We start from the raw sequence: 19383 nt of genomic DNA on the forward strand, positions 1-19383 counted from the left end.
CCAGCAGAGTTTTTCTAGGATGTCCCTGTGAGTCGGGATTGACGTGGTGGCAGTGGGTTTGGCTTGGTTTTGGGAACCTTTTTTATTTTTTAAATGTTTTATTGTGAATTGAGCGATAGTTTACATGGGAGAACATCAGTTGTACATTCATCCTATAGTATTTCATTTCATTGCAATGATACAATACCCTCCGTAAATCATCATTCAACAATATTTACTTCTATTCCCTCTGTTGTTGTTGTTGTTATTGTTTTTGGATGTACACCAAAACACTCAGAAATATGCAATAATTCAAACACCCAAAGGGCATATCCTGCAAGCCTGCCCCCCAGCCACCAGCACATAGCCCCTTTTCCTTTATAAGTCTAGAGTCTCCAGCAGATCCATCTCTCCACGTCATCATCTCTGCCTTCATCTCTGGTGTTGCTACTTCTCTGAATAGGTTCCCATAGTCCAGTCCTGCTCTTCTCCCTTCATGGTCCAGGGTCCTCTGTTCCTGGACTGCAAGATCAACCACTCCCCTCTTTTGCTACAAAATGTCTACCTTTACAGTTGCAACAATCACAATCAGTCACAATAACAATTACTCACTATTGAACCACAAGAATCTTACCCCATCTCTCCTTCACCAGCCCCATCTAGACAGGTTGAAAACCACTCAGTGGAGATTCTACCTTCCCCCACATCTTCTGAAACTAAACTCCCTCTTGAAGACTTGTAAGCCAGTCACTTTGTGCCTTTATGTTGTTGTTAAGTGCTGTCGAGTCAGTTCTGACCCATATCGACCCTGAACAGGGTTTCCGAGGCTGTGAATCTTTACGGGAGCAGAAAACCTCATCTTTCTCCTGCAGAGCAGCTGGTAGTTTTGAACTGCTGACCTTTAGGTTTGCAGCCCGATTCATAACCACTACGCTACCAGAGCTCCTTTACTACATCCATAAGTATAGGTCAAGTTCATCAAATTGTAGCGATTTACACTTGTTTTCTTTATCAAAAAACAAAACAAAAAACCCTTTGCTCTTGAGTCAGTTATTTTAATTTTTTTTTAATTTTTCATGTTTTATTGTGAATTATGTGATAGTTTACCTGGGAGGAAAACATTAGCTTTACATTCATCCAACCCTGTATCGTTTCATTACCATGGTTACAATCCCATCCATGCATCATCAGCCAACCAAAGGGTATACCCTGCAAGCCTGTCCCTCAGTCGTCACTACATAGCCCCTCTCCCTCTCTGGGTCTAGAGTAGTTTTGGGGAACTTTTATGGTAACAGATTACCAGATATTTCTCCTCAGATTTGCCCTAGGTGTGTTTGAACTACCAGCCTTTCTGTTAGCTGTTGAGAGTACTTAACCATTGTGCTACTGGGGCTCCTTTTGCCTAAAATAAGACTTACTAATTTAATCCTGGTGTGGTGCTATGGACTAAATGCATCAGACTGCAAAGTTGTTTTAACTGCAAGGTTGGTGGTTCAAGCTCACCAGCTGCTCCTTGGAAACCCTATACAGGGTCACTGTGGGTCAGAGTCGACTCAACGGCACATAACAACAACAACAACAATTTAGCACGATATCACTTTGCCCTAAAATTTGGTTTATTCATTTCATCACTTTTTAAAAACTTGTGTTTGAAAACATCTGAAAGAAAACAGCAACATTGCTCCCAACAGGAATAGAATAAAAATCCAAAATTTGAGGAGGCTGGATCCTTCCTACATTGGAAGTCTTTTGTGAATGCAGTAAAGTTTACAGGACCCCAGTACTTTCTTTATGCCTGTTTTGTGATGCTTTTTTCAGTTGCATGGTTTTTTTGGCATTCCTCACAGTGTTTTTTATGTGTGTGATTTCTCTCACAAAACTTTAAGCTGAAGAACAGAGTATGTTTGTGTCTAATGCAGTAGCTATCACAATGCTTTGCATGGAATGAAGATCAGTAAATTGTTATGAAATTAATTCATTTTACAGCTGAGAATACAGAGGTCCAGTGAAGGGAAGGACCGTCCCAAAGTCCTACAGATAATTAATGGTGTTGTTATGTGCTGTCGAGTCGATTCCAACCCATAGTATCTCTGTATAGGGTTTCCTAGGAGCAGATGGTAAGTTTGAACCATGCGGTTCAAACAAACTTTGCAGTCCAGCGCATTAATCCACATGCCACACCAGGATAGTTAAATGTTAGGTGCCATCGAGTCAGAACCGACTCATAGCGACCCCATGCACAGCAGAACGAAACAATGTCCAATCCTGGGCCAACCTCACTACCGCTGCCACACTTGAGTCCATCGATGATGCCACCTGGCCGATCCATCTCGTTAGGGGTCTTCCTCTTTTTCTCTGACCCTCCACCTTACCCAGCATGACATCCTTCTCCAGTGACTGTTTCCTCCAGACAATATGTCCAAAGTATGAGAGGTGAAGCTTAGCCATCCTGGCCTCCAAGGAGCACTCTGGCTGCACTTCTTCCAAAACAGATGTATTGGTTCTTTTGGCAGTCCATGGCACTTTCAGTATTCTCCAATACCACAACTCAAAGGCATCAATTCTTCTATGATCTTCGTTATTCACTGTCCAGCTTTCACATCCATATGAGGCTATTGAAAACACCATGGATAGTTAATGGCCACGTTTAAATTAGGAGGTATTATGCAATAACTTGAATGTGCTACATGAAATATACTAAGGCTAGGGAACACCTGTTACTATCCCAATGCCCAAATATGTTTGCCAACTAACACAAAAACGAGACTGTATTAAATAATGTCGTCGTTTTATATGTCACTAAAATCAAGTTCATCTTCAGCTTGTGACTACAGGAATGAGGAACCATCCATTGGACTTGCCAGTGCAGTTCACAGCCAGTGCTTGTGCCCTCAACTTAACGCGCCAGGGCCTGGCCAAGGGAATGCCTGTTCGTCTATTGTCAGAGTTTACCTGTCTGCTTTTCAAGGCCCTGAAAAATTTCCCCCATTACCAGCAGGTAACTTTAATTGAATATTTGACTGTGATTTAAAACTCCAGATAAATAGTTGAAGAAATATGTTTTACTTCGTTCTGGTGTTTCATCCTACTTGAGAGAGAGACAGAATAGTTAGATAAGAAGTCCATCGTTTATTCTTTTTAAAAAAATTGGAAATAGTAGTTAAGTTAAAAATATTTTAAATGACTCATAAACCAGATGCCTAGCAACATATGAGATTAACACTTTGGTATATATCCTTATAGACATAAAAGTCTGCTCATTTTAATATTTTGATTTGATTTATGCAGCTAAGTAGAAGCTAAACTTTTTATAGTTGTATTTTCTTTTATAAGTTGTGTGTTTAGCATGTCTTCTTTATTCTGTTTCTTTTCTACTAGGGTATTTTTGTCTTTCTGATACTTTATATGTTTATAGTAAATATTTGAAATAGAATTCAGAAGTAGATCCATACATGCATATGGAAAAAAAAACACAAAACAAAGACCAAAAAAGCCCATTGCCATCATGTTGGTCCCCCGCTAGGGGTTCCACAGCTGTTTATCTTTAAGGAAGTGAACTATCATCTTTGTCCCATGGAACAGTTGGGTGGTCTTTTGTTTGGTGGCTGAGCACTTTAATTATTATGTAGCCAGGGCCATGGAGTCAGTTCTGAATCATAGGAACCCTGTGTAGTGTTTCTGAGGAGTTGCTGCTGGGTTTGAACTGTGGACCTTGTGATTAGCAGTCCAATGCTTATCCTACAGTGTCACACCAGAACTCTAAACTTAGTATGGTTATATAAGTGCTGTTGAGTCAGTTCTGATTCATATCGACCCTGTATAGGGTTTCCAAGGAGCAGCTGGTGGGTTTGAACCACCAACCTTGTGGTTATTAATCTAGTGCTGATCCAATAGCGTCACACCAGGAACACATGTATAGACAATTGAAAACTAACAAGGATGCCAGAGTAATTCAGTGGGGAATGAAATGCTAGTCTTATCAACAGATGGTGTTGAAACAGTGTTGCAGATTCATATGGAGAAAAATGAACTTTGACACTTGAACTTTGAACCTCCCACCATGGAGTCGTGGTGTCGCACTGCACTGGACCTCAAGGTTATTTTGAATTACAAGAGCAATGTTTAAACCCATCAGCAGCTCCTTTGAAACTAGGCAGGGTATCCTATGAGTTGGAACCGTCTTGACAACACTTAACAACTGCTCCTACCATACACAAAAATTAAGTTGCGTTGAATCACAGATATCAATATAAATGCTGAAACTAAAACTTCAAGAAGAAAATACTGGAGAAAATATTTTTAGCCTTGCAGTACCAGGCAAAGATTTCTTAGATCAGATAGAGAAAGTGTATATCATAAAAAAACTGGAGTTCATCAAAATTAGAAACTGCTCACACACGCAAAAAAAATTTTAATGAAAAAGTCAGCCACAGACTGGACAAAATGTCATATATGTATACATGTATTAACGTATGTTGTTTAGTGGCGATGAGTTGGTTCTGACTCACAGTTACCCATATAGCGTTTCTGAGCAGTGACTGGTGAATTTGAACCATTGACCTTTCAGTTAGTAGTCCAGCGCCACACCAGTACTCCAGGTGTAGATGTATGTGTATGTCTGTATATACACACACACACACACACACACACACACACACACACACACACACACGTGCATGCATGTGTATGTGAGAGGGCTTCCAAAAGTTCATGCAATAATTCCGTTATCTATTTTTTTTTTAGTTTTTATTGTGAATTTGAGTGAAGGTTTACAGACAAAATCATTAGCTTTATATTCAACAAATTATACACTGTTTCATCTCAATGATTATAGTCCCCTTCCTACAATAAGTTATCCTGCTTCCTCCCTGCACCTTCCCTTTTACATCTTATATTTCACAAATAAAACAAAGCAAAAATATTTTATGTACACATATAAATCAAAAAATACATAATTCATGTAAATGTCCAAAGGGCACATTCTGCAGGCACACAGTCTTTCTCAGTCCATGACCCTAGAGCCCGCAGCCGCTCTGTTGCTCCATGCCACTGCCTCTGCCACTGTCGCTGCTTTTCTAGTTAGGGACCTCACACTTCAATTCCATTATTTATTTATTTTTAAGTTTTATTGTGAACTGAGTGATAGTATACATGGGAGAACACTGGCTTTATGCCATCGTTTCATTACAATGATTACAATCTCTGTGTGTCATCATCCAACAGTATTTGCTTACATTCCCTCTGGTTTGTTTTGTTTGGGGGGGCAGGTAAGGGAGGTGGGATGTACACAAAACACTCAGGAATATATAATCATTTAAACAACCATAATGCACATTCTGCAAGATTGCCTCCTGTCCAAAAGTACCCAGTCCCTCTCTTTCCATGAGTCCAGAGTCCCCAACTGCTTCCTCTCTCCATGTACCCATCTCTGCCTCCATCTCTGGTGTCGCTACTTCTCTCTATAGTGTCTCACATTCTGCCTGTGCTCTTCTCCCTTGATGATCTTAGGGTCCTTTGCTGCTGGACTACTACTCCCCCATTTTTATTACGAAACCTTTACAGTTATAACAGTCACAATTAGTCATGATAACAGTTACTATTGAATCTTAATGTTATCCCCATCTTTTTTCACCAGACCATCTAGACAAGATGAAAACTATTCAGTGGAGACTCTATCTCCCCCGCAGTCTCTTAAGCTAAACTCCCTCTTAAAAATTTGTAAGCCAATCACTTTATCCCTCTATCACCCCCATCATTTTAGGGGGCCAATGTCTAAGTTGCCTGTTCCTATCTATTCTGTATACAGAGGGGATAGGACTGATATCTGATGTGAAGATTCCTTCCCTCTCAGTTAGTACCTTGAGCTGTTGTTGTGAAGTGCCATTGAGTTGGTTCCAACCCATAGCGACCCTATAGGGTTTCCAAGGAGCAGCTGGTGAACTTGAACTGCTGACTTCAAATGGCTTTGCAGTCTGGCACATTATCCCACAGCACCACATCAGGACTCCACTACCTTGAGCTACTACATCCATAAATATAGGTCAAGTTCATCAAATTGTAGCCATTTATACTCGTTTCCTTTATCAGAAAATTTTTTTTTTTTTTTAATCTTTCTCATGGTCACCAGCCAGCTTATATTCCTGCTCATGTGTTTCCTTTGAGTTTCAGTCATGTGAGGGGTCCATTAGCTTTTTTTTTTTTAATGTTTTATTGTGAATTATGTGATAGTTTACATGGGAGAATATTAGCTTTACATTCATCCTATCGTATGTCGTTTTATTGCCAATCCTACAATCCCCTCCATACATCATCAAACAACCAAAGCCTACCCCCAAGTCCTCAGCACACAGCTCCTCTCTCTCCCTGGGTCTAGAATCCCCAGTCACTCCATCTCTCCACATCATGGTCTCTGTCTCCATCTCTGGTGTCACTGCTCCACTGGGTGGTGTCCCACTCTCTGCTCTTCTCCCTTGATGGTCCCAGGGACCTCTGCTCCTAGACTGCAAAGTTCATCACTCCCCTCCTTTTGCTACAAAACATCTACTTTTACATTTCCACCCCTCACAATCAATCCTGATAACAATTATTCACTATTGTATCACAAGAGACCTATCTGCATTTCTTTTCATCAGCCTCGCCTAGACAGATTGGATACTACTCAGTGAAGATTCTACCTTCCTTCGCATCCTCTGGATCTAGGCTCCCTCTTGAAAACTTGTAAGCCAGTCACTTCTCGCCTTTGTAGCTCCCCCTATTTTGGGTAGCCAATGTCCAAGCTTCCCATCTCTGTCTACTCTGTGTATGGAGGGAGGGGTTGAGAATGATCCTCGCTGTAAAGATTTGTTCCCTCTTTTGAGCTACTGTATCCATAGGTGTAGGTCAAGTTCATCAAATTGTATCAGAATACTTTTTTCCTCTTCTTTCTTATTCTAGTTGAGCTCTGATTCCAATAGCTTTTAATTCCATTTTTTCCATGAACCTTTTAAAACTTGCTTGTCTATAATAAGGACAACTTCATCTTTCTCCCGTGGAGTAGCTAGTGGGTTTGAACCACTGGTCTTGTAGTTAGTAGCCCAATGCTTGCCCAAAACACCAAGCAAAATCATATATTCACGTGAGGCTTATACATGAATGTTTACAATAGTTATTCATAATTGCAAAATAAATGTTGAAATAACCCAATTACCTATTAAGTGAATGGCAAAATCATATAAGGAAATATTTGTTGTCATTGTGTGCTGTTGAGTCAGTTCCAACTCTTAGAGACCCTGTATAGGTTTTCTGAGAGCGGCTGGTGAGTTGGAACTACTGACCTTGTAGTTACCAGTCCCTGCTAATCCCACAGTGCCATACTAAGTAAATTAATAATAAAAAGGAATGAAGTGATAACACATGCAACCACATCAAAAAATATGCTTAACAAAATAATCTGGAATCTTAGAAAAGACAAATCTTATCTATAATGACAATAATTTTTCTGGGGTTGGTAATGAATAGAAGGGGCAGAAAGGAACTCTTTGAAGTGATGGGAATATTTTATATCTTGATTGTGGTTACACTGGTGTATGAATTGGTGTGGCATTGTAGGTAAAGAACTGGACTGCTAACCCAAGGTCAGAAACCCTATACAGGGTCTCTAGGAGTCGGAGCCAAACTGGTAGTGGTGGTGGTGTGCCATGAAGTCAGATTCAACTCATAGCAACCCTATATAGGGTTTCTGAGGCTGTAAGTCTTTACAGGAGCAGAAAGCCTCATCTTTCTTCTGCGGAACCGCTGGTAGTTTCGAACTAGCTGACCTTGAGGTTAGCAGCCTGACTCGTAACCACTTGGCTACCAGAACTCCTTGGAACCGAACTAGAGGGTACTGAACAAGAAACAACAATTGAAGTGTGTATACTTTAATATGACTTGGCTTGTTATTTTTTTAATACAACAAGGAGGGTAGTCTTGTACCCTTACAAAGAGCTGTTATATTTTTCTATTCCTGTATTTTTTTGGATAGCACTTTAGGATGATCACCAAGCTGCTAACCACAAGGTCAGTAGTTCAAACCTCCTTAAGAGAAAGATAAGTCTTTTTGCTCCTTTGAGATGTATAGCCTTGTTAACGTTATATAGGGTTGCTATGAGTTGGAGCTAACTCAGTAGTACTGGGTTTTGTTTTTTTGTGTGTTTTTTTCCCTGGTTTATACCTTTCCTCAGATTCTTTCCAAGGGAGGCCCTTTTTCTTTCATAAATGTAACATTTATGAACATTTTCTTTCATAAATGCTCAACCCCTGCTGATCGTAGGTAGAAAGTAGGCTCTATCACAGAGGTAGATAAGCACTCTGACAAAGACATATGCCATCCAGTAGATGGCCAAGATTCTGGTGGATCATCTATGAAGGTAGTTTCAAAAAGTCTGTGGAAAAGTGGAATTAAAAACCAGCAAAAAATTTTACAAACTTTTTAAGCTCCCTTGTATACTGGCATACAGGCAGACTGCTTTCCTGCCAGGATGCAGTGGGTATACACCCTTCATGGTCAAAACTGGAGGGATTGTTCTTTAGGCAGAGATTAAGTGCGAAACTTGGAAAGGGCCAGGTACATAGTGTGTCCTCAGTAGAATATGAACAGCAAAACTCACTGGTCGCACCTTCCAAATGCTAAGAATGTTGTTTAGAACAGGATATACATTTGCTCAAGATTCTTTTTCTTTTATTCCCTAAAAGTTACAGAAGAACTGCCTACTTTCCTTAACCAATTCCAGGATTCTTGTGGATGTTCCATTTGACAGGCAAGTATAAAGCTTCATCTTCTGATTGGAACATTGACCAGGGTTAACTCTGAGTACTGTTAGCTCTTAATCAGTTCCTTAGCCTGAGCCTGATGAGGGTTGGGATAGTGTTTAGGGGACAAGATTACTTCTCAATGTTGCCTCCCAAAGTGCAATTCTAATACAGGACAGTGGGTAAGAACATGAACCCTTCTGTTGAAATTTGTAAAGCAGTGATTCTTAGGAGAATTGAGTAAGATAATGTTTGGAAAGTTAAGAAGTACCAGTGTTGCACTGTAGGTGAATGTGCTGAACTCTGCAAGGTTGGTGGTTTGAGTTCAGCTCCTGTACAGAGTCACTGTGGAACAGAACCAGCTTGACGGCACTCAACAACAACAGTTTCAGAAGTATAGGCTGTTTTAAATATTAGTCATTCTTTTTGATATTATTAATAACTTTTAAAAAATCATCATTCTAGAAATTCCAGAGGGATTCTTCGTGGGACCTTTGGGATCTTCCAGGTTCATGTATTTAAAGAGTTGCTTAAAAAGCAGAAAAGTGAAGTGCAGACTGATAAGAACAAAGCCTCTTTATCTATGGGTGTGAGTTGTAAGCTATGCCACTGTAGTTGGTTGATTGACTTACATTTTAGCACTGCGTAGAATTCAAATGACAAGTGACTACCTCTTAAGGGACTTCTTTATTTTCAGGCTCATCACAGTAGAAACTGTCCATCTTTCTTAGAATCCTGTTTGCCAAATGCTTTTGTTTTTCATAGCTGAAGTTTTAGAACTCCAAGGCTATTTCTGTTAACAGAATTTAGAAAGGGGAGGCTAAGTGATTTCTTCTCTCCCCACATACAGTTCCACAAACTTTATTATTGTGAGAAAAATCAATACTGCTTTTCAGATTTGATGCTGCCAAATTTGTCATGAGATGGCTCTGTGACCGTGAAAACCCCAAGATGCAAACAATGGCAGTGAGCATCACCTCTCTTCTAGCCCTGCAGGTATGTGGCTCCTAAGTCAAGATTCCTATTTTCCCAGTCTTCACAGATTTGCTATATTTCACTCTATTTTTACTTATAGCTCTCACCTGAACAAAGTGCACAACTCAAGGGAGAGCTCCTTATGGCGGTCAAAGTAAGCTGATTGTTACTTTTATATCCTTTTTGTTGTTAAAGTGATTTCATAAATTCAGTTTAAAAAAATCAAATCATTCTGAAAGTCCTATAATGAAAAATATGTATGTGATTTTGTGAATCTGTGTGTGGAAAATCTGTCAGATCTACAACTGTTGCTTCTTGTATTTATCGCCACATTGATAAATAAAAGATTTTCTAAGTCCCGTAATTTTTGATTTGTCAGTTTTAGATACAGATACTGACTTTTCTGCCAGGTGAATATGGATTTAGCTCTCCTACAAATGTCTGCCAATTACCTTCTTCCACCGACCCTAAACACATTTTCTGTATTTACATTATTATGATTATACTAACATTGCTCACTGAAATTGTACATCATCTTACTTTGAACTTCTGTTTATTCTGAGATGAGATTTGAACTAATTTAGTTTTTTAAACTTTGGAGTCCCTTGTATGTTCTGTGAATTTACATATTTTTCTTTTGATTTGTTGACTTTTTTTTAACTTACAGTATTTCTGTATATATTTAGGAAATAGACCTTTGACTATAAGAAAAGATGCATGTATTTTCCCTAGTTGGCTATTTGTCTGGGTTTACTTCATATATGGCATGTTTTACCCTACAATATTTAAAAAATTTTAATTGTTTAAATTTACTTATTTATTTTTAAATGCCTCTGGGATTGATAATTGTTATTGTTGTTAAGTGCCATTGAGTTGGTTCCGACTCATAGTGAGACTGTTTAGGGTTTCCAAGGCTGTAAATCTTTGCAGAGGAAAGCCTCATGTTTCTCCTGTGGATTTGCTGGTGGGCTCAAACCACCAATGTTGTAATTCGATGTCCAGTGTTGATCCATAAAGACCCACTTCACTGCCCTCTGGAATCATTGGTGATGGTGGTTATGTGCTGTGGAGTCGGTTCTGACTCATAGCGACCCTGCACAGGGTTCCCGAGGCTGTAAACCTTAACGGGAGCTGAAAGCCTCATCTTTCTCCTGCAGAACTGCTGGTAGTTTTGAACTGCTGCTGACTGTGAGGATAGCAGCCCAACTTGTAACCACTGTGCTACCAGAGCTCTTTGGGATCATTTGATAGCATACTTTAAAAGTATTTTCCTACTCCTTGGAAGGTTTTTTTTTTTTTAATACTTATTTTTTAATCTAGTACTTCTACATTTTCTCATTTTCTCTCCTTAAAGCATGTGAATGTTTGATTCTTTCACAATGTTTTTGAGATTGTAGTGAGCTATTATAACTTTTCTTCCCAATGTCTACTCAAATGCTTCTATATCCTTTATTGAATAATTTTTTTTCTTTTCTTGGCTTTTATCCTATATACTAAAGGAGCTCTGGTAGTGTAATGGTTATGAATTGGGCTGCTAATCTCAAGGTCAGCAGTTTGAAACTACCAAACTACCAGTAGTTCTGTGGGAGAAAGATGAGGCTTTCTGTTCCCGTAAACATTTACAGCCTCAGAAAACCTGTACAGGGTCACTATGGGTAGGAATCAACTGGACAGCACTCAACAACATCATATACATGTATTTACATCTATTTATAGATTCTAATATGTTCCATTAATTTTAAGTTTGCTCTGTGTATTCAAATTTTCTTAGTGTCATTTTTTTTTTTTTAATTGTGAGCTGAGTGCTAGTTTGAATGGGAAAACATCAGCTTTACACCTTCATTTCATTGCAATGATTACAATCTCCTCCATGCATCATCATTCAACAGTTTTGCTTTGGGATTATGTTAAATTTATCAGTTGACTTAAAAGAATTAATATCCCTGTGATACTGATTCTTCCTGTATGAAAACAGGATGTTTTCCATTAATTTCATTTCCCCCAGAAGTATGTTTCCTGTTGTTTTTAATCGAATCTTGAAAATATTTGGTATCCATCCAGTAGGTTTAGAGGATAAAAATTATGAGTGGTTTGTTGAATGTGAGACCAGTGAACTATTCTGTAAAGCTTTACTCAATTTACAAGAAATCTTTTTTTTTTTAAAGTGGTTTTGGACACATTAATTTCTGAGATGTTTGAAATGTCAAGTAATCAGTTTGATGCTGCTGCTGTTAAAGTGCTGTCGAGTCAGTTCCAACCCATACCAACCCTGTGCAGCGTTTTGTAGGAGTGGCTGGTGAGTTTGAACTGCCAACCTTGTGATTCAAACCAGTCCAGTGCATTAACCCATAGCTCCACACCAAGAGGGCTATGAATATCATTTTGATAGTGAATGAGATCACCTAGAATGAATGTACAATGTATGTATAAGAAAGGCTGGCTTTTTAGAAGAAAAGTGCAGAGGCTTGTGGAAGAAAGAAGAGGCTTTCTGTTCGTGTAAAGATTTACAGCCTCAGAACCCTATACAGGGTCACTGTGAGTCAGAACTAACTGGATAGCACATAACAACAACACATACTTATGTTGGAAGAATAGGAGGAGTCAGGAAAGGACATGGAGAAGGAGCATCTAAAGTAAGTTAGAGAGCCAGGAGAGAGGGGTATCACAGAATCCAAGGAAAATGTGTCAAATGCTAATGATTGGCTGAATGAAACAGAACAGTTAACAACTGGGTTTGGCAGATGAAAGTCTTTGGTGATCTAGATTATGTTGTTTTAGTAGAAAAGTGGGGCAAATCCTGATTGGAGTAATGATGATAAGCAAATGGGGATTTAGAAAATGCAGACAACTTTTTGCTATGTCTTGATGAGATTCCAAGAAATAAGGAAACGTTATGGAGTCTAGTAAGGAGCTCTGGTAGCGTAGTGGTTACGAATCGGGCTGCGAACCTTAGGGTCAGCGGTTCGAAACTACCAGCCGCTCCGCGGGAGAAAGATGAGGCTTTCTACTCCCGTAAAGATTTACACCCTCGGAAACCTTGTACAGGGTCGCTATGGGTCGGACCCGACTCGATGGCACTTAACAACAACAACAACAATGGAGTCTAGAGGAGGCCTGGTGAGGCGTTGCAGGAAAATGCACTGGACCGAAGGTCAGTTTGAACCGCAAAGTTGACAGTTCACACTCACCAGCTGCTGCTTAGAACCCCTATACAGGGTCACTATGAGTGGGAACTGACTCGAGATGGCACTTAACATAGAGTCTGTACGATTTGTTTGTTTAAAAGGTATGTTACATTAAGATAAATTTATGCCCATGAGAATAGTTTTTAAAAGAGATCATAGGCAAGACTGAGGAAAATAATTTTGGTGCTATATTGTGTTTCTCTGGGGAGTGGATCTAGAGCAAAAGTAAAATGGTAGGCTTTATATAGGAGCAGGGAGGAAGGAAAACAAGTACAAGTAGATTGGTAGGTTTTGTTAGGAAGAACTATAGTTTTCAGTGAAAAATGAGATGAAGTGTTCAAATGAGGCATAAGAAGATGGGGAATGAAGTTTGAGGAGAGAGAATCGTGGGAAATATGGTAGAATTGCCAGGTACAGTTCTATGACAATTAAAAATTTGTTATCAGATACTGATATTGACCAGCTGAGTACAATATTTTTAGATATTCAGCTATTTTGAGAGACACATGGAGTAAACTGATAGTTGATTTAACTAAGGTAGAAGTTTTTGCAAGATAGTATGTGATGAAGGAATCATTGGTGTTGCTGGGAATTGTTGCTGTTAGTGCCACCAAGTGGGTTCCGACTCATCACCACCCTGTACTGGGTATCTGAGGAGCAGCTAGTGTGTTTGAACTGCTGACCTTGTGATTCACAGTCCAGTGCTGATTCTACAGCACCACACGTATATAGAGAGCAACACATTTATCTAAGTAATGAAAGAACACAGAACCATTGTAGCAAATAATGGAGTCTTTGGAGAGGCAGTTTAAGGTAAAGATGCCAAGATCTCAGGCTTTAGATTAAAATAGATCAGGCTTAGCCACTTAACCACTGTGAGAAACCTTGCCTATGTTGACAAATACTCAAGTAATCCAATCTGTATTCATTTTAGTGAGAGAGAGGTTTTCTTTTTGCAGAATTGGGCACCCAACCTAGTAGACAGGGGCCGACGCACTATAGGGGCCACCACAAACAGGTTTTTATTCTCGTCTCCAAAAAGCCCCTCCTCCAGTTCCAGTTCCCCATATGCAATTCTATGGTACATCCCATTTTCCCTTCTCCCAGAGAAGCCAAAATAGCTTGCCCATTGTCTTAATGGCTGTATTCTTACTTAAATTTTCACGTCCTAGAACAGTCAGGTTACATAGTCCTCCCTGTATGTAAATCAACAATCTGTCTGCCAGGCCTAGCAGTCTCATGAATTCCTGAAGATGGACCACACCCACAAGAGTTATTTCTCACACCACCATGTGCCTTTATAATTTATCTCTCTCTACTTTGCCTGGGATTTTGTAGCCATTGTCTTGTGGTTATTTTGAATACCATTAAGATAAAGCATGAAAAGCATCTAGTCTTGGGCCTGACCAGAGTGGCTGCTTTCTGGGTCACTGGGCTTATATTTTTGTATCTTTTAGTTAATAGATAAAATGAAAATTGCTTTTTTTCCCTCTCAAATAACAATCAATATATTTGAAAGAAAATAAAACATAAATACTAGCTGTACTTGTGTTCAGTAATATTCTGATCTAAAATGAGACATGGAGTCCTGGTGTGCTGCTGTAGGATAAAGCACTGGACTGCAAGGTTGGTTTGAATCACAAGATCAGCAGTTCAAACTCACCAGCGGCTCCTTGGAAACCCTGTACAGGATCACTATGAGTCAGAACTGACTCCATGGCACTTAATAACAACAACAACAACAAAATGAGACATAAGAAGCTTCATTGAAGTGATCTGGTGGTTTCCTCAAGCTGTGAGATCATGTGGCTATCATACTGACATACTCCACCCACACTGGCCTATTCAATGGCCGTTGCTATCAAACAGATTCTAGCTCATAGTGACCTATGGGACAGAGTAGAATGGTATCCACAGTTTCTATACTGTTTCCAAGGCTATAACAGTTATAGAAACAGACTGCCACATGTTTTTCATATGGAGTGGCTGTTGGGTTCAAACCGCTAGCCTTTTGATAGCAGCTCACTACTTAACCCCACTGTACCACCAGGACTCCTTCAGTAAATGTTTAATTGCCTCAGAACTTTGTATGTGCTCTTCTTTCTGCCTAGCATACTCTTCCAATCCCAAGTTCCATTCCTTGCTTGGCTGCCGTATCCTTTTTCTTCAGGTCTTAGGTTATATGAGAGGCCTCTCACTCCCACTTGTTCTAATGTTAAGTCTTAGGCTTTTACTCTTTTCCTGTAAATCACTTATCAAAACTTGAAATTCTTTAATATAGTTGAGAAAAACAGTTCTTTCTCCAACCTGACTTACAGGAATTTCTAATACAGAGGTGCTCTCTAAATGTTCTGAAGCTGCTGTATACTTGATTACGAGTCTTTATATCAGGCACCAAGAACTGGACTGAATGTTCATTAACATTTGTTTATTTCTTTTCATCCAATTTTAAAAAAAAAAACCTTAAGAGGTAGGTATAATTCATTTTACTAGAGAAAATGGATCACACAGCTATTAAATGCTGGAACTTGGGTTTGGAACCCAGCTTTGATTCTAAACGTCATCTTAACTATTGCTTTCTGTATACTGGAATGGATTGTCAGTTATAAGAGCATCTTACTCCTTGTCTTTTGGTTTTCAGGAGCTTCTAGCAATAGTAAAACAGAAGATGATTGAGAATTTAGATGATGTCACCCTCTTGTTTACTTTGAAAGCACTTTGGAATCTTTCAGATGATTCTCCAGCTGTGTGCAAGCACTTTATTGAAAATGAAGGATTGGCAATCTTCATCCAAGTCTTGGAGGTGAAAAGACAGGATTGAGTTTATATGTAAAGTGTGTTTCCTCATGATAAACTTATTAATTGCATGTTCTTTTGACAGACTTTTTCAGAGTCAGCAATACAAATCAAAGTTCTTGGCTTTTTGGTAAGAGAATTATTTTGAGTTAATTCTAATTACTTAAAAAAGAAGAAAGCAAATGCTTATGTAGTACATACGAAGTGGCACTGTAGGATAAGCACTGAACTGTTCAGTGTAAGGTTGGAGGTTCAAACCCACCAATCACTCCTCAGAAACCCTATATAGGGTTGTTATGAGTTGGAACCCACTCAGCAACACTTAACAACACTATGCTAATCACTGTTGTAAGTAACTGGTTGACATGTATCACTCATCGTATCATCCCAATAAAGTAAATGCCATTGTGTATCAGTCATCTACTGCTATGAACAGACTATAATTTGTGACTTAAAACAACATCGTCTTTATGTGAGATTCTGCGGGTCTGTTGCTTAAGGTGGACTCTCTTGGACAGTTCTGCTGGTCTCACCTGCGGTTACTCATATAGTGTCAGTCATCTGGCTTTACTGGGGCTGGATGGTCTAAGGTGGCCTGTCTCTCGTGTTTGGCAGATGGCGCGGTCTGTTGGCTGCACTTTGTACTTAACGGCGATCACCCGGCAGCAGTAGAGTGCAAGCCCATTATAGAAGTGCTTCTTAAACCTCTTTCTACATTACGTTTGCTAATATTCCATTGGCCAAAGCAAGTTTCATGGTTAAGCCCCAGGTTAAAGAATTTAGAGGAAAAGACTTTACCCCTTGATGGGAGGAACAGCAAAGTCACATTGCTAAAGAACATATATATATATACACACAGTGATAAAGAGAAAATCTGGCATGTCTTATACAGTGTTACTCACATTTTTATAAATACAGAATCTGAGGAAGAGACAGGTCATTTACCCCAAGTCTTTATGTAATAAAATTATATATCACTATCTTTAGGAAGCAAAGAAATTCCTCAGTTGTAGATTATCATGATTGGCAGTACAAAAGTGTAAACAAAGAAATTTCTGAAAAATTATCCTAATAAAAATTTATATGATAAAGTATTATAGTACTTGCAAGATCAGTTTGAACCACAGGGTTAGTGGTTCAAACTTACCAGTTCCTTGTTAGCCTGGTACTGGGTCCCTGCAAGTTCAAGCTGACTCAATAGCACTTAACAACAACATAGCAAAGTGGTTAATATTAGAGATTCTGGAGCCAGACTGCCTAGTTGTGAATTCTGAGTCCTGTAGCCACAAGGAAATGGAATCTCCTCAGTCAGACCTGCAGAGGAGAAGGCAGCCTGGCCAATTGTTTGATTGCATCCTTGTGAGACCTCAGAGTAGAGGACCTAGATAGTGTCTGGATGCCTGACCTACAGAAACTGTGAGATAATAAATAGTTGTTTGTTTGCTTTTTTAAAAAAAGTATGTTGTTTTAAGCCACTAAATTGTTGGTAATTTATGACGCAGCATAGAAAGCAAGTACATTCTGTAAAGTAAAATACTCATCTTTCATTCTTGCTAAAATTTCAAGATAACATAGTGTATAACAGGCTGGGTTGCATACTTGAATCATGCCTGGATTTGTGTTATGATTCTACTGGTTATTAGCAGTGTGAACCTGACAAGATAGTCTTGCTAAGTGCCAAGGTTTTTTTTGCAGGATAATTTAAGAATTGAGTGAGAAAAAGTATGTAAAAAGCCCTTTTTGTGTATTTTGTACAGTGCCTGGCACTTAGTAAGTAATTAAGCAATGATTGGTTACCAGTGATCTTCATCACCAAGAAGGTGGAGTTATAGGTATCAGGCTGAATTGAGAGGGAGGGAGGAAGATGAAAAAGAACTATTTTGAATGTATCTAAACATAGCAGTAGAAAGGGAGAAGAGCTAGTTCCTGTTTCTTTCCTGCTTTCCTGCCCCTGGTATTCTCTGTTCCATCCAACCTGTAGAACAACATAGCCGAAGTCAAAGAGCTGTCTTCCAACTTGGTGACCGAAGATGTGGTGAAGCATATCAGCGGTTTGCTCCATAGCAAAGAAATGGAAGTCAGCTATTTAGCTGCAGGCATTATAGCCCATCTTGCATCTGACAAAGAATCCTGGATGTCCCTTGGCCTACAGAGGAGTTCTCTTCTTCAGGACCTGGTACAGGAAGTATTCCTCTTAGAAAAATCCAGAGCAATCTCTTCTTGCCAAAAAAAATTAGTTTTAGTGTAATACGTGTTCATTGTAGAAAATGGGAAGAATATAGGAAAAGGCAATGAAAAAAATTATAACCCTGTAGCCCAAAGATAAAACTTCTATTATCATTTCATCTGACTTTTTTCTTTTTCTCTTTTAGAAGTTACATGGTTCTGTATGACTTATTCCCACCTTCTTTCCCACTTTAAACATTTTTTTTAAAAGCCATGTATTTTGGTCTATTTTTACATTGGGACTGCTTGACTTTGCATTCTTAGGCATCATCTTTCAGTTCAGTTTCCTACTCTGGGAAATGAAGATTCTTTTTCTCACACTATTTATATTCCAGGTATAAATCTCCCTGCATACATTCAGATATGTTTATCTCTTTCAGCTTCCCAGAGACTTCTCTTCCAGAGCCTTCTGTCCTTCTTCCATCTGGTCACTCCAGAAATTCTTATTAGGGGTGGGAAAGGAGATCTGAGACTCTTTTCCAGAAATATACTTTTTACCAATACTATATCAGTCCCACATTTAATTCCATTTTCAGTCATATTTGGTATACCAAACTTCTAAATTTTTTGAGGATTCTTTTCAAGTTGGAGTTCTTTTTTACTTTACCCAATGCTAGACATGCTAAATCACTTCTCATTTTTCCATTTGATTTGTTCTTTATATTATTTGCCTTCTCCTTTTAAAACTTTAATTAAAGACCTTGAAGTCCTGGTTTGGCGCTGCAGAATAAGCCCTGGACCACAATGTCAATTTGAATTGCCAGACCGACAGTTCAAGCTTACCAGCTGCTCCTCATAACCCTATACAAGGTCACTGAGTTGAAACTGACTTGACTACATTTAACAACAACTACAAAGACCTTAGGGAAGCAGTGAAGATAAATGCATGCACAGTCTGTCATCTTTATAAACAGAAGTTCCCCTTTTTGTTACGTTTTGTTCCCACACGTTTTAATTCATATTGTATTTCATAGCCATTACCTAACCCGGTAGTTTGGAAGTAAGTTTACCTCAATTTAAGGAACCCTGGTAGCATAGTGGATTTTGAGCTGAGCTGCTAATCTCAAGTTCAGAAGTTCAAATCTACCAGCTGCTCCACAGAACAAAAATTAGGCTTTCTGCTCCTGTAAAGATTTACAACCTTGGGACCCTATACAGAGTTGCTGAGTTAGATCCAACTTGGTGGCATACAACCATCACCATATACTTCAATGTAGAAAGCACGGTGGTTCTGTATGAGAAGCACTGGACTGCTAACCATAAGGCTTTTGCTCCCATAGAGATTTACAGACTCAAAAACCCTATGCAGCTTCACTATGAGTTAGAACAGACTCGACAACACTTAACAACAACAAAATACCTCAATTTGTTTCTGATATTTTGAAAAAAAAGTGCCTTGTTTCTAGCTTATTTTATTATAAATAACATAAAATAGCCTTTTTTTTTTTTTTTT

At 39.0% G+C, this 19383-nt stretch overlaps 1 protein-coding gene across 1 annotated transcript in view; it reads left to right on the forward strand.

Annotated features, from left to right (window-relative positions):
• Positions 1 to 19383, forward strand: part of ZYG11A (zyg-11 family member A, cell cycle regulator) — an 83470-nt gene that overhangs the window by 44489 nt on the left and 19598 nt on the right. Inside the window, exons 5-11 of the mRNA XM_006839862.1 lie at positions 2801 to 2977; positions 8692 to 8756; positions 9645 to 9744; positions 9824 to 9877; positions 15550 to 15711; positions 15790 to 15834; positions 17686 to 17880. Of these exons, the coding sequence (XP_006839925.1) occupies positions 2801 to 2977; positions 8692 to 8756; positions 9645 to 9744; positions 9824 to 9877; positions 15550 to 15711; positions 15790 to 15834; positions 17686 to 17880 (798 nt within the window). The remainder of the gene's footprint in view (positions 1 to 2800; positions 2978 to 8691; positions 8757 to 9644; positions 9745 to 9823; positions 9878 to 15549; positions 15712 to 15789; positions 15835 to 17685; positions 17881 to 19383) is intronic.

This window comes from Chrysochloris asiatica, unplaced genomic scaffold, assembly GCF_000296735.1.
Source record: "Chrysochloris asiatica unplaced genomic scaffold, ChrAsi1.0 scaffold00026, whole genome shotgun sequence".
Taxonomy (NCBI): Eukaryota; Metazoa; Chordata; class Mammalia; order Afrosoricida; family Chrysochloridae; genus Chrysochloris; species Chrysochloris asiatica.